Raw genomic sequence first — 13,564 nt, 5'->3', positions numbered from 1 at the left:
AATGATGCCGAACCATCAAAGGAAGAATAATTGGGGTGGGGTGGGGTGGCCGTTTAGAAAAATGGCCAAACACATCTGAATGTCTGCAGCACGCATGCACGCTGAACTGATCTTTGACCTTTGACCTGCCCTCCAGGGTGTCCACCCTCTGGAAGGAGGTTGACTATCTTAGAATGTTTTATAGCATCTCTCTATAGCATCTCATGACAAAATGTATCTCATTTGATATCCCTACTAGAGTCAACTTCCAGTAGGTTCACCTAACAGTAGCTGTGAAAATGTGGCACTCTATCTCTATAAGTTTAACTTTTATAGAACAAACTGTACTGTGGTTAAAAAAAGAAGTAATAAAAAGACAACTTACTATCACGACTCCCCCTCCCTCCAACTGATCCTTTCCTTTTCCTCCTTTACCCGTCTCTTCTTCCATTCTTCCCATCCCTCCATCTCAATAACACACGTATAACGATCCACTGTAATGCACTGCACTGTATATAATAATGTAATATGTATGTTGTGAACGTCCCTCTGTAGAAGTGGTCTTTGTTCACCAGTATGAATAATGTAATAATGTTTAATGAGTAATAAATTACAGATTAAAGGGCTTCACTCTCTTAACCATCAACATTTACCTGGTAGCAACATGGTCTGCTCTATTGAATGTCATTTTGGGTTCTGTTTCAATGGTAGAATCTAAAAATGTATGTAGTTTTACATACTTCTGGCATTTGGAATCAACAAAGTGGAGCAAAACAGGATGGGTTCAGGATTTTAGACAAGCGGGTCTTCATGTTAACATTATTAGCACATAGGCGCAGCATTAAAAGATCTAACATGTAGGTTCAGTTCAGTTCAACTCAATTGTATTTGTATAGCAGAAATTCACATCAATCAAAAACTGAAATGTTTGACCTAAAGTGCTGATGCAATTGACCAGTGGGGTGGCACTTGCAAGCACTTGGCAGCATTTGGAGAGGAAACGTTTGTTTCTATGTGATGAAATAGTTTGTTTTGTTAAGTTCATTTGTTGAAATCTCATGCTGTAGAAACAGAAAAGGTTCAAATGCAAAAATTAACACTGGCCCAGCCAAAACTGGGTTACCACAGACTTGGCATATCCCTAACCTTCATCTCCAGCTCAAAACAAACTTAACCCGGTAACATTTATTCAGTCACAGAATAAAGAAAAATGTGCAGAGAGCACAGCAGTCAACCTGTTGTACATCTTCCTGTCACTGAGTTGTTTACAATGCTAATATTAAAGCACTAATCACCCTTTGTGGTGAGTCAGTGTCTGAAAACCTAAGGGGAAGTTGAGCTGGAAAGAACCTTTTAAGAAGAAAACGGTCACTGTCACATGTCAGGTCACTTTCACTCAGCTCTGCTAATGGAAGAGAACAGGTATTCCCCTGGACTGATGAAGGCAGTTACTGCTGTTAATGAACAGATGACAAGAGGTTGAAGGGTGGTCTTCCTGGGGTTCCCACAGGCATGAGACCTTCAACACTGAGCTTCTGAAGGTCTCAACCAGTCAATAATCACAAGTAGCAATAGTCACTGGTCTATCTGTGTGAATGTGAATGTGTTGGTATGCTTGGACTGAAAGCAGAAATGCTTGATTATCTGGAATTTTTTTCTTAAGCACAAACGATTCAACTTATGTCACATTCGGCATGAAACAATGCACCTGTACGATATTTTCTCCCCTGAGAAGGGCACGCCTCCTACCCTACATCCAGGTCCTCTCAGGTCTGGGTCACTTTCGCTCTCATTTACACACACAAGCACATCATGTCCAGAGTGGAGGTTTTTCGAGAGACAAACCTTCGCTCCCTACTGAGGGAGCTGCGTACCGACATAGCTATGGCTGTAGATGACCCTTTCCCTCTTGTCTATGGTTTGGTGGACAAAAACATCATCACTGACCAACTGCTGAAGGTAAGACAAAGAAGAAAACTGTGTAAATCTGTACCTCATGTCAGATATTTTTATTTTGGTAAGTACTGGTTAGAATTGCAAAAGGTTTCTCTAGAAATTATTAAAAAAATCCTACCTATAGGCTATGTTAATCATCTACATCTAAACCTGAAATGTCTTAGAAATATATGATTTTACTTAGGCTGCAAAGTTCCTACAGTACTGTTTCTTTTGCTGTTGGTGTGGCTGTGTAGGACACTCTAGAGAAGCACGGTCGGGAAGGGATCCATAAGGCCATGTACTCGCTCCTGTCCTGGGTCCTAGAGCAGAGCAGATCCACCATCGAAGCTTTCTGGAGCAACATGACTAAAGACTACAACCTGGACAGCTACCCCAAGCTGCAGACACTGGTCTCTAACCCGCACTCGAGTATGTGACATCAAAAATCCTTGTCAAATGTCTGTTTAACATTGCATTTTATAGACCTTGGTTTAAAGCAGAAACTTAGATTTTCCAATCATTTTCAAGCAAATCTTTTTTTTTTACACTATTCACCATTAAGATACCACTCTAGAGCACGACAGCAGAGCTGAACATTCAGGACAGACAATGCACAACTGCGATATCTAGGACATTTTGAATCATTTATGTTTTCAGTTTAGCTTTTGATTGCTCCCATTTTTTACAGAACGGGATGTTGCAGGTACTAGAGGTGAGAAGAGATCTTCTGGAGGTCACAAAACTCCTCACACCAAAAAGAGGAGCCACAAGGACGGAGAGATCAACCACCACAATCAGCACTCACAGTATCATGCCAAGACAAGTGACGGACCAGGTTATCTCTCATAATGCAAATATTGTTGCACTTTCTGGTCTTCATTAAGGAATTTAACATTATACGGTTTCTTCTGCACTGCTTATTTTTACATGTTTGTGATAAATTCAGTAAAAATATATCTAGTGTTCTTCTGGTTTTTGCTCAAGGGGGAAACGTGAAGTTATACAGAGTGAAGAGTGAAGCTCCAGACCCTCAGCTGGCATCTGGAAAAAGTAAATTGTTATAGTAAAAATATAAGCAATTCTTTCATATTAGAGATACATTTAACCAAAGTTCTGCCATAGGTGTGCAGGCAGTGTCCTCATCAGTCCAGAGAGGAGTCACGCTCTCTTCAGCCTCCTCCACTGAGCTGCCACTCAGCCATAAAACCAGAGAAAAGATCCATATCAAGCAGGTGTTTGGCTCAGATGGTAAGATATGGGGAGATCTAATTTTTTTTACACTACTGATAAAACTACTTATTAGGACACTAAATGTACATTTCTTTTTTATCAGCATAAAATAATGGAGAAATGTGATGCTGTCCTCTGGTAAACTTGACCAAAGTTAGATTGATATATGCTCCCAGTGGAAACTTTCGTCTGAATATCAGGAATGAATTCATGAGTGCTGCAGTGTTGACAAAGCATAAAACTGGAATTGGTTGTTAGTCCTTTTCAAATTGTTTGTCATTCAACAGGGACTGCCAGGAAGTGCATTAAAGTTGGTGGGGAGTTTTACACTTGTCACCCATCAGAGGAAATAACTGGAGCATCCAAGTCCAAAGCTGCTAAGAGCACATTCCACCACAAGGGGGAGACAACCACAGGCCTGGTAAAGGTCCCAGCTCCACTTATTCTTAATGACAGTCACCAAACTTTCCTCTGAGTTGGTCTTATATTTATCTCATATATGCTGTGTGTGTATCTGTAGGTTCACTATAATGATGATGAGTGTGCGGTGTGTAAGGACGGAGGGGAGCTGATCTGCTGTGATGGCTGTCCCCAAGCTTTTCATCTGACCTGCCTCAACCCTCCACTCACATCCATACCAAGGTGAAAAACAAAAATCACTATCAATCTAGCTTTGTGTCATTAGTGTGTTCAGGGATGGGTATTGTTTTTCAACTTTTGCTTTAGAAATGAGGTTTAAATGTCACATTCAATGTTTTATCTGCAGTGGCCCTTGGCAGTGTGAAGGGTGCTGTGGTAACAGAGTGAAAAGAGAGGAAACCCTGATACCTTTACAAGTAAGTAAAGTAAAATTCTGGGATAAGGGCACTGTAAATATTTTTGGATGACTGTAGGCTGTGATCAGTGGTTATTTTGATGATAATAATTGATTTGTGACTTTGTGAGCTGCTAAATGAGATTTCTATAATCTCATTTGCTTCTTTTAATAAAGCTTCAAAGTCCTCCAACACAAGTGAACCAGTCCTCCTGCAAGACTGAAAAACTTTGTTTTCAGACTATATGAGGACGACACTGATGCTCTGGACTTTGCATTGCTCACCAGTATATTTTATTATACAGTCACTGATGGCCCGGCCTCAGCATTCAATCACCAGCTCCACTAACTCCATCACAGACGTCTCCTTCTTCCCCTCCATGTCGTCCTCCTCCCTCACAAGTGGCACAGCTTCTTTGAACACTCCCAGTGGCAGAAACCAGGTAAAGACCTGATGGCCTTCTGCTCTTCATTGTAACGCCCTTTTGACATTTTGCCTTTGTGTAATTTTGTGTTATTCTTAACATGATGATGTTTATCCAAGTGCTCAGGTGGAGAGCTGATCAATGTGAGGGAGGTGTGTGGTGTTTGTCGCCTTGGAGGAGGGGACCTGACTCGCTGCCTGCAGTGTTTGGAGCGTTTCCATGTACACTGCCATTTCTCCAAGTAAGATGTCCTCTCATCTTTTCTTTCTAAGACAGTATTACATCTTGGAAATAAGCACTTTTAGAAGAAGACAAAAATGGCTCTTTGTGTTTATTTCCAACAACCTTGTTGACAAATCCTGATCTCTGCATCACTGTAAAATCATCTACATAACGTCTCTTCCAATAAGCTTTCTGTTGATTATTGTTTACATTAGTGAATGGAGGATGTTAGTGTTAATGGTGACTAATGGATCATAAATGGACCCCTGCAGCAGAGTGATCTGGAAAGTTAATGAGGACCAATGATGCTACAAAATGCTACCAGAAGTATGACAGAGATGACAAATGAAACCAGTGTAAACCATCTGGTGGTGTCTTGTAGCGCCACTTATTTTTGGTTTTTCTTCAGTGTGATAAACTGATGACAATTTCTTTGGATATTTTTTATATAATTTTAATCATTAATACAGATCTTTTCAGTGTTTTATGTACATGTAATCTAAAATTATTGGACTTTTGTTTTTACATAAAGAACTCATGTCATTGGTTTAAGTTGTCACATGAAGCAGCTCTTCTTTTGTAATCCTCTGAGTGCTGGAAATTGCATACTGATTGAGAGAAACATTATACACCACAGAGAAGCGTCTGACTCACTCAGTGTTTGCACGTTTGCTAGAGGGAGGTCCATCTGCTCATCCTGCTCCAGGCCCTGGGGCAGCTCAGCAGAAAAAGAGGCTGAATCCAGTGGCTCACAGGTAGCTCTGCACATGAGTACCAAAGTTAAATAGCCTGTGTGTGTGAAAATATGAAAACATTCATTATCTGAATATGAGAGAGTGTAATCTGCATGATATCTCCTTTGTGTGTGCTTCCAGTTCACCCCAGTGGTTCAAAATGCACTTGGTCATGATCAGAGCTCATCTGTCTCTGAGTCCATCCTCCATAAAGATGAACTCGACTCCATCCTGGGAGATGTGAGTGGTGCTCAGTTACATGTCGATACCACAAACCTGATATGGATGTAGTCATGCATGGCAGACACAAAATGGCTACACCTCTGATCCCACAGACAGCGAACAAGTTGTCATGGTGAAAGGTAGCATTGTGGACCAAACAATAACTGACTGGGAATAATGTGTTGCAATGTACTAGATGTATACGTGTACAGATGCTGAAGTCTCTCTCTGCCGTAATGCAGAGTATTCTTGTTTTACTCTGTGTCTAATGATGTGTGTTTTTAGGACCAATGCACTAACTGTTAAAATACTTTTCCTACAAGTAACTTGTAACTTTGTGAAGGATTTAAAGGATACTGCACATAAGACAACACATCTACAAACTACGATAATCAAATCCATAAATGGATTTTACCTCTCAGTTGACTTGAGAGATTGAATGTGCTGAAAGAAAGAGCTAAAAAATGAAAATGCTTGTTTACTGTGTGACCCCAGCAAAGATTGTTGCTGAGACCAATGTGTGTGATCAATGGTCTTGGTCTTGATTGATCCTATTGTTTGTTTTTTTTAAATCTCAACAGGGCTCTATTGATGGCATCTTTCAGTGGCCTTTCCACAACATCTCTCGGCCTCTTCCGGACTCTCAGGGATGTTACCAGTGACAGACACACATGCAAAATCTATGACAGCATAAGGTAATACTGCAAAGTCACCATGACAACACAGCTAGTTAAAAAGAGGTTTCTGCATATGGTGATTATTCTCTTGTTTCTAGTTGTGCTTGAAGTAACTGTCTAATGGTTAACTTTCGAGTGGACATGTTATTATTTGCTTTAATATTTAAATAGCTTCTTTTCAAACTACAGATTTATAAAAAACAAGCGCTGAAGTTTGTATACTAACTAGAAAGACAACTGAAAATAATTTTCACTGTATATCATTGCGGCACATATTTTCAGTTCTTTAATATTATTATATATTATATTATTTGTACAAACCCCTGCACAGCTAAGTAACATAAAATGCCTGTTCTACGTCTGGTTTCTTAGCTGCATTACTAGTAGCACACAGAAGTAGTCACCTAGATGCTGTCTGCATCTAAACAGTTAGCTCAGATCAGCTCCAAATCAAAACAGACATGCTTCTGACATAAACCAAAGAGTTTCCATTTTACTTTAATGCATTGCTGGAGCAACCAATTACTCTAAGGTACCTTTAAGGCCAGTGAAACCAGTACTCCTATGTTGGAATGTTACTTAATTTGTGTTAGTTTGTGGAAACTGATTAAATACAGCAATGTATGCACGATGTGAACTATGTATAAACTGGAAACGCGGTGCCTTTTGTGGTCTCTGAGAACCCGGAGTTGCCAGTTTGTTGGGAATCCAGCCTTTCAGTAATGCTTCTACTTTTAGATGTCTGCTCTGAATACAGGGCATTGTGTATGTGGAGCAGCTTTAATTTTTTTTGACTAACCTTGTCACTAATCTTCACCCATTCTTTTTTTTACAGTGCTTCCACATTTCCTCCCTCTCTTTGCAGCATTACACCATGGCTGAACAAGACTAATTGTTTAGGACATGGGATCAGCACTGATGTGGGATGGTTGGCAAAATACACACTTTAGCTACTGCAGTGGTTCTGTACATGCATATACTGTAGTTGTATGTATTTTCATTTTTGCATGTGTTTTTATGTGAATGAGAACTGTTTATACCTTCAGGGAAAACAATGCTGGACAGAATAGGAGAGGCCATAGTTTTGCTGCAGATCCTTCAGAGACACATTAATGTCAGATAAGAACAGTGTCCCATAATAATAAACCAATGTCTTCAAGTACAGCAATAAGAAAACAAAGACAATGCAATCTTCCATGTGTCCACAACAACTGTTTTTCTCTCTCTCTCTCTCTCTCTCTCTCTGTGTGTGTGTGTGTGTGGATATGGAGAAGAATTCTCACGTTCTACCAGATGGTTTCAATACGATGAGGTATGCACACTGAGAAATGCCTCTGTTTAAAAGGAATTCCTTCAAGACTATCACATAGATGAGGAATGTTGTTTTTGTCATGGGATTCAAGAGTTTTAGCATGACTGCCAGAGGGATGGAGCTCGGCCAGACAGCACACAGATCTTTCCCCCTTGGTATTTGGTTGCCATGGACCCCAGCTCCTACAGGCCCAAAACAGAGGATGAGAAACGTATTCACTCCAGCGTGTGTTTGTGCATGTGCGCTTCTGTTTGTTTATCAGTCCACTTTCTAAATGGTTTGGGAAACATTCTGTGTTCTTGAGGGTGGTGTGTACTTGCAGGAAAAGTAACATCAATAACAGAAACTTCATTTTTTTGGTTGTTTTTTTTTAAGAGGGGAAAGAATCAAGCACTATTTCAGGCAATGAGAATAACAGCTCACAGCCTTAGTTCCTCATTCTGTGGTCTATTCTAGCTGAGATGGTATTTTGCATAAAAACCAGCTTACATTGTTTCCTTAATTGTGTAAGCTTCTATCATGACTCGTGTTTTACCGCACCACATGAGCGACCACATGGAAAAACATGAACTATCCTGAGAGCTCCCTCGGTAACACCTTCTGACCACTAGGTGGCACCCGTGAGAACAATGGAGTTGTACATTGGTCCAGTGGACCATGACGCTCAAGTGATACACTATGTTAGTATGTTAAGAGGAAGTGTTTCCTTTAACAAAACAGTGTTGGCAAAAGCGTGGGAATTGCCCAGATTTCATCACAACAAAAGATGTTTGTCACAGCTATTTCCTACACAAATATGACAAACAGATGAGCTTTACACAGTCCAGTGTTTGAACGCAGCTATTTTCTCAAATACTGTACTTAGGTGCAATTTTAGGTACATGTACTTTAGCTGACTATTTACATTTTAAACAACTTTATTCTTCAATTTCACTTAAATTTAAAGGGAGTTACTTTTTGTTCTAAGTATTTTTCTAGATTACAATGTAGAATTAAATGACCTCAATCAAATGTAACATTAAAAGACTAACATACTAATGCGTCAGTAATACTGAAAAACAACCTAACATGGACAGGGGTCATTCAACTGGACTTTGATACTTTGGGTATATCTTTGTGTTAATAGTTATATTTTTAATGTAAGTAAAATGATGAGCATATGATTTTTACTTGTAATGAAGTTTTTCCAAATTCTTGTACTGCTGTTTGAATGCAAGCTCTTGATACTTCTGCTATGCAAGTGGAATGTTTTTCTGCAAGGTGGTTTATGCTCCTGACCCATTTCTTTTGCCACTGTTGCATCGTTTTCTCTCCAATCCCACATGCTTCATTTCCTGACACACCACATTCCTATATGATGTTTAATGAGGTGGGAAGGTTTAAAGAGTATTAGTCGTGTGTTGTTTGAGGTCTCAGTCATTATGATGCACTAGTGCTGGTTTATAGGAGTAGTCTGAATTTTTTTTTTGATAATACACTTACTTTCTTGCAGAGGGGTAGATGGAAAGATTAGTAGGACTTTCACTTATGCAAGGTAAACAGGAAGCTATAACCAGCAGCCAGTTAGCTTAGCACAAGAACAAGGTAGCAGCCTGGTTCTGAGCAGAGGTAACAAAATCCATCATTAAACATTTTGTATGTCTTGTTTAATACATATAAAAATGAACATTTTGTATTAAACTCGTGATCTGTGAATTTCACAATGCTTCATAAGTCTGACGAATAAATATCTTTGAATTTATTTTGGGAGGCTGCATATTTCTTAGATGACATATTTTATATTTGGGAGTGAGTAAGAGTTAGACTAAGTAACAGTAGCTGACATGTACACACCCAGTTTTCTGTCAGTCGGTGTTAAATCACAAGGTAAAATTCCATGAAAAAACACACACGCACACACTTCTATCTTTGTGAGGACACTCACTGACATAATGCATTCCCTAGCCCATTAGCTTAAACTCCTACATTACCCAAATCTAAAACTACTTCTAACCTGAACCCTACAAGTCTTAACTCTCAAAAAGCAGTTTAACAGAGTGAGGACCAACCAAAATTTTCACACTTTCCAGAAGTGTCTGTAGCAGAAAATACTTTTTTTGGTCCTCACTATATAGCAAGTACAAGAACACACATCCTGTAACGACTCTGTTGTTCACAAGCTTGGAATTCTTTGGAAAAATATGATAGGTGAAATTCCCACACTTCAAGTATCCTCTCCTCACATTTCCTGGCACTTCATATCTGTGGCCAGCTTCTCATTTTGAGTTCCTGCTTGGACAACGATGGCCTGAGGATAGAGGTGAAACCTGACTTCCAGTCGGAGCCCCTCATGCTCTCTTTAGGCTGTTGTTGTGAGCAGGAAATTGGGCAAGGCCCTGCATTGTTTGTCATAAAATTTCAGAGCCGATAGTGTTACTTCTGTGAACCACTGAGTAATAACAGCACTTCAAGGTATTGAAGGAAACTAGAAATAGTTTAAAGAGATTATAAGGAGTATCATTGTGTTTTGTTATTTTTGATAATATTTATAAGCTTATGTTTTAGTAACAGTAGGTTATTTTGAATAATATGCACCTATTTGGTTGACTGGATGATGCACTGTAGTTTTTCTTATGTACATCAAGTATGTTTACAACTGGGAGACATCAGTACAGGAATTTTGTCTGTTATTTAAAGAGCTCACTGAGCTTAATTTATATAGACTGTTCTTGCTGCTGTTGGCATCTGCTGATTGGAGAAAGCTCTCCATTTCACTTGGGCCACTGAATTATTGTGCTGTTTTGTTGCCGTCCTTAGTCGTTACTGTTGTCAGACTTTATGTGTACCATTTTTAAATAGCTGATTCATGCCATATACATTTATGTGGACCCTAGGGAAAGTAGCCATGCTCTTGTCACAGTGGCTAATGGGCAGCTACTGGGTACATTTATCCAATACGGTACTAAGTATAACTGAGAGTGTTTTACTTTACTTCACTGTACTTTATTCTAAGTAAGGGATCTGAGTATATCTTAAACCACTACTGATAGAGAACTAAATAAACAAGCACTCAAACTACAGTGTTCCCACAAGATATCATATGGTCATTAAGTAAAATATGTTGTAAATCAATACAACAGTGGTGCAACCTGCAGCCTGTATATAGCACTTTACTCTTATCTAATAATCTGAGCAAAAACTAAAATTGTAAACTTCAGAGGTGTTTTTCACTGATGTATTTGATTACAGTATTGTAAGGTATTCTTTCTGCACACTTGAGAAGAAATACCATAACCTTTTGGAACTGTAACTTCTGTTTTCTTTTTAACCTTTGATTTAATGAGATGGTCCAGTTCCAACATTCCTGTGTTACATAAGTCTGGTCTGAAGCCACCAAGGTCTGAGATCATATTTGTGTTTCTCATCTCACTCAAGAGGATCAGAACATTGGCCTAGAGTTAGCCTGAGGTGAGCACACTGCCAATATTCACACACACACACACATACTGTGACACATATGGTCTCTCTTCTTCCAAGAAACATTTACTCTCTTCTCCCTCCATTAAGTTTCCACTTTTAGCTAAATGTCATGATCACTTTTCCTTCTTGGTTTGAGTGATGTTCGATCTATATCCTGAGTCCAGCCAAAAGTCAAAAACAATGACCAGTTTGCTCTGCTTTACAATGAGCAAATGTCTTTTCTTGTTCACCATGCAGTCAAGACCCACCACACTGTGTACCGCATCACACTGAGACTAATCTGACAAGACAGCAGCCCCCGGCATCTAGCTTTTTGTCTAGACATCCACTAATTTGAAGTGCTTTACAGCAATTTATTAAAATTCATGAAGTCATTGTCTGGGATTGCCTCTTGGGTCTGCCTTTCTCTTGCTGTTTAGAGTAGTTTGGTCAGCTCTGTAGACAAACATCTAAACCTTTGGTTAGGGAGAAGAAAACTCCACTAAACCCCACTGTAATGATACACTGGCAGGGCAGATTGCAGGGTTGCCGTTCGTCTGGAACTGTAAACACAGCGGCGAAGGCTCGTTGGGACATTCCAGAAAAATCCTCAACTGGGAATTCTTGGAGGAGCTCCTCGGGTACCAGCATTCTTGCTTTGGGAAAGCAGTGCTAACAGTGTCTTTTGCGATCACTGTCCTGTACTGAGTGAGAATTATATGAGGGGAAATGAGCAGCAGATGTTGAGAACTGGACAGTGGTGACACAGGTAAAACTCCCTTTAATGACAGAAACCTCTGAGCTCAGCTTGGGCAGCCATCTGCCTCGGCCAGGTGGGAAGAGTGGATAGAGGAGAGAGAAAAGAAAAACATCAAGAAAGAACAAACACTTGGCAAATTGGTGGGGTCAGTAACTGCATATCAGAAACATACAGTGGGCAACATCTGCAAGTGACAAATATATAATGCTAAGAGCTACATTATTGTTTGGCATTTAGCTAACACGCTAAGCTATTGCAACAGTAGCACAAGTAGAGAAGAGTCAGCAGTGGCAGAAAAGTGACCCAGTGCGTTATCAAATAAGTGTAATGTAATGTAACCATGTTACTTAGCAGGATTTCAAACAGTAAATCAGATAATTGAACTGAATCTGGTCATAAAAACATTTTAGGGGTCATTCAGAATTAATAATACTCCGTTGTTACAGCTGTTTGTCATACATACAGCCAGGTGATCACTAGTTGTAGATTAAAAATGGAAACACTGAAGAAATTGTTTTTGTTTTTATCTTGGGTGCAGGGTATCTTGACATTTTCACCACATCAGAACAAAGTTTGGGTCAGTTGCATTCAAATATAATTTAGATGAAGATTAAGAATAATTACACCGATTCGCTGAAGATCAGCGACAGATATAAACAAGGAGATAACAGTGAGAATGACTTTCAGTCAGCATCAAAACATCACCGATTCTGCTTTTTTCCAAGAGCATTATCTACATGCTGCAGACACAACGTCATCTATCTGGGGCAATGCACAATGTGACTTTTTCCCCCCATTTTGTATTATTCGCCATTTGAGCATAGAATCTTAGAATAGCTATTTCTCCCCAGTCTTAAAATAGTCTGTGTAAAATAAGACAATGATCTTCTTTCAGTCAACACAATAGAGCCTTTGTGTGCCAGCAGACGCATCCAGGCCTTGAGTTGCAACCATTAACATGTCTTACAGTGGAGTCATCATCACTTACTGGTAGTAACACAAAAGCTGGAAGTCATCCTTAAGATAGTGGATGTTTCCAGTTGACACTTTTAGAAATTGTTTGGTTTTCACAACAGGCTTACAGCAGTTCAAGCAGAAAACCAAACTACCAGAGGGAGTTAACTATTTGAAAAAAATCGTTATGGTATGTGTTGAGGTGTCATCTAAGGATAATAACCGCTCCTAAATCTTTTACATTCCAAAGGCCAACAAAAACCAAAAGGAAGAGTAAATAATAGGTGAAAGACATAAGATGCATGAACATGATTCATTTTGAAAAGTGTGTACAAAGTGTAATATAATCTCTTTTTAAAAATAATTTCTAACTCATGTATAAGGCCCCTATCCAGTGAGAGTACAGAGTATAATGGCTTAGTGTGTAATATTACTCAACCTGTGGGATATTGCACAGTGCGTTTGAATAAACATTGCACAAGGGCAAATAGCTGAGTAGTGACGAAGCAAAGAGACATAATATAGATCAGATCTATGTTTGTAGATCATGATTCCCTTGCACACTAAATATAAATACTTTGATTAAAAATTGTTAAAGTTTTTACATGTAATATATAATTAGCCTGAATAAGCTGACTTAAAAAAATTAAGGCAAATGATTTCCTTAAAGGTTTTTAAGCAAACAAAAACAAAATAACAAATTTGTTTGAGTGAAACTCACTTGAATAATAATAGAACACCTAATACACTTAAAATGTATTTAAATTCTATGGTTAAATCCATGTGATGCCCAACGATTCAACTTAGCATTTTATATTACAATGACTATAGTTTCCATTTTTATGCGGTGTTCATTATC

General features: G+C 39.0%; 1 protein-coding gene across 1 annotated transcript; it reads left to right on the top strand.

Moving 5' to 3' along the window:
• The first annotated feature begins 2,129 nt into the window (after positions 1 to 2,129).
• aire (autoimmune regulator) lies at positions 2,130 to 8,536 on the top strand. Its single transcript, XM_020595621.1, has 13 exons — positions 2,130 to 2,346; positions 2,606 to 2,752; positions 2,902 to 2,967; positions 3,040 to 3,165; positions 3,435 to 3,568; positions 3,668 to 3,789; positions 3,914 to 3,983; positions 4,267 to 4,404; positions 4,506 to 4,627; positions 5,246 to 5,363; positions 5,484 to 5,582; positions 6,146 to 6,259; positions 7,077 to 8,536. Exons 1-12 carry the CDS (start codon positions 2,214 to 2,216, stop codon positions 6,224 to 6,226), a joined length of 1,356 nt encoding a protein of 451 aa, XP_020451277.1. The 5' UTR covers positions 2,130 to 2,213; the 3' UTR covers positions 6,227 to 6,259; positions 7,077 to 8,536.
• Positions 8,537 to 13,564: the final 5,028 nt, after the last annotated feature.

Source organism: Monopterus albus, unplaced genomic scaffold (assembly GCF_001952655.1).
Source record: "Monopterus albus unplaced genomic scaffold, M_albus_1.0 scaffold28.1, whole genome shotgun sequence".
Lineage (NCBI taxonomy): Eukaryota > Metazoa > Chordata > Actinopteri > Synbranchiformes > Synbranchidae > Monopterus > Monopterus albus.
This window is presented reverse-complemented; position numbering and strand designations above follow the sequence as displayed.

Bases quoted from the DNA above. Each gene is read 5' to 3' on its own strand.
- aire (XM_020595621.1), top strand. From the start codon at position 2,214: ATGTACTCGCTCCTGTCCTGGGTCCTAGAGCAGAGCAGATCCACCATC. The intron at 3,166-3,434 runs GTAAGATATGGG...GTCATTCAACAG, and splicing joins GCAGGTGTTTGGCTCAGATG to GGACTGCCAGGAAGTGCATT. The intron at 3,790-3,913 runs GTGAAAAACAAA...TTTTATCTGCAG, and splicing joins CCACTCACATCCATACCAAG to TGGCCCTTGGCAGTGTGAAG.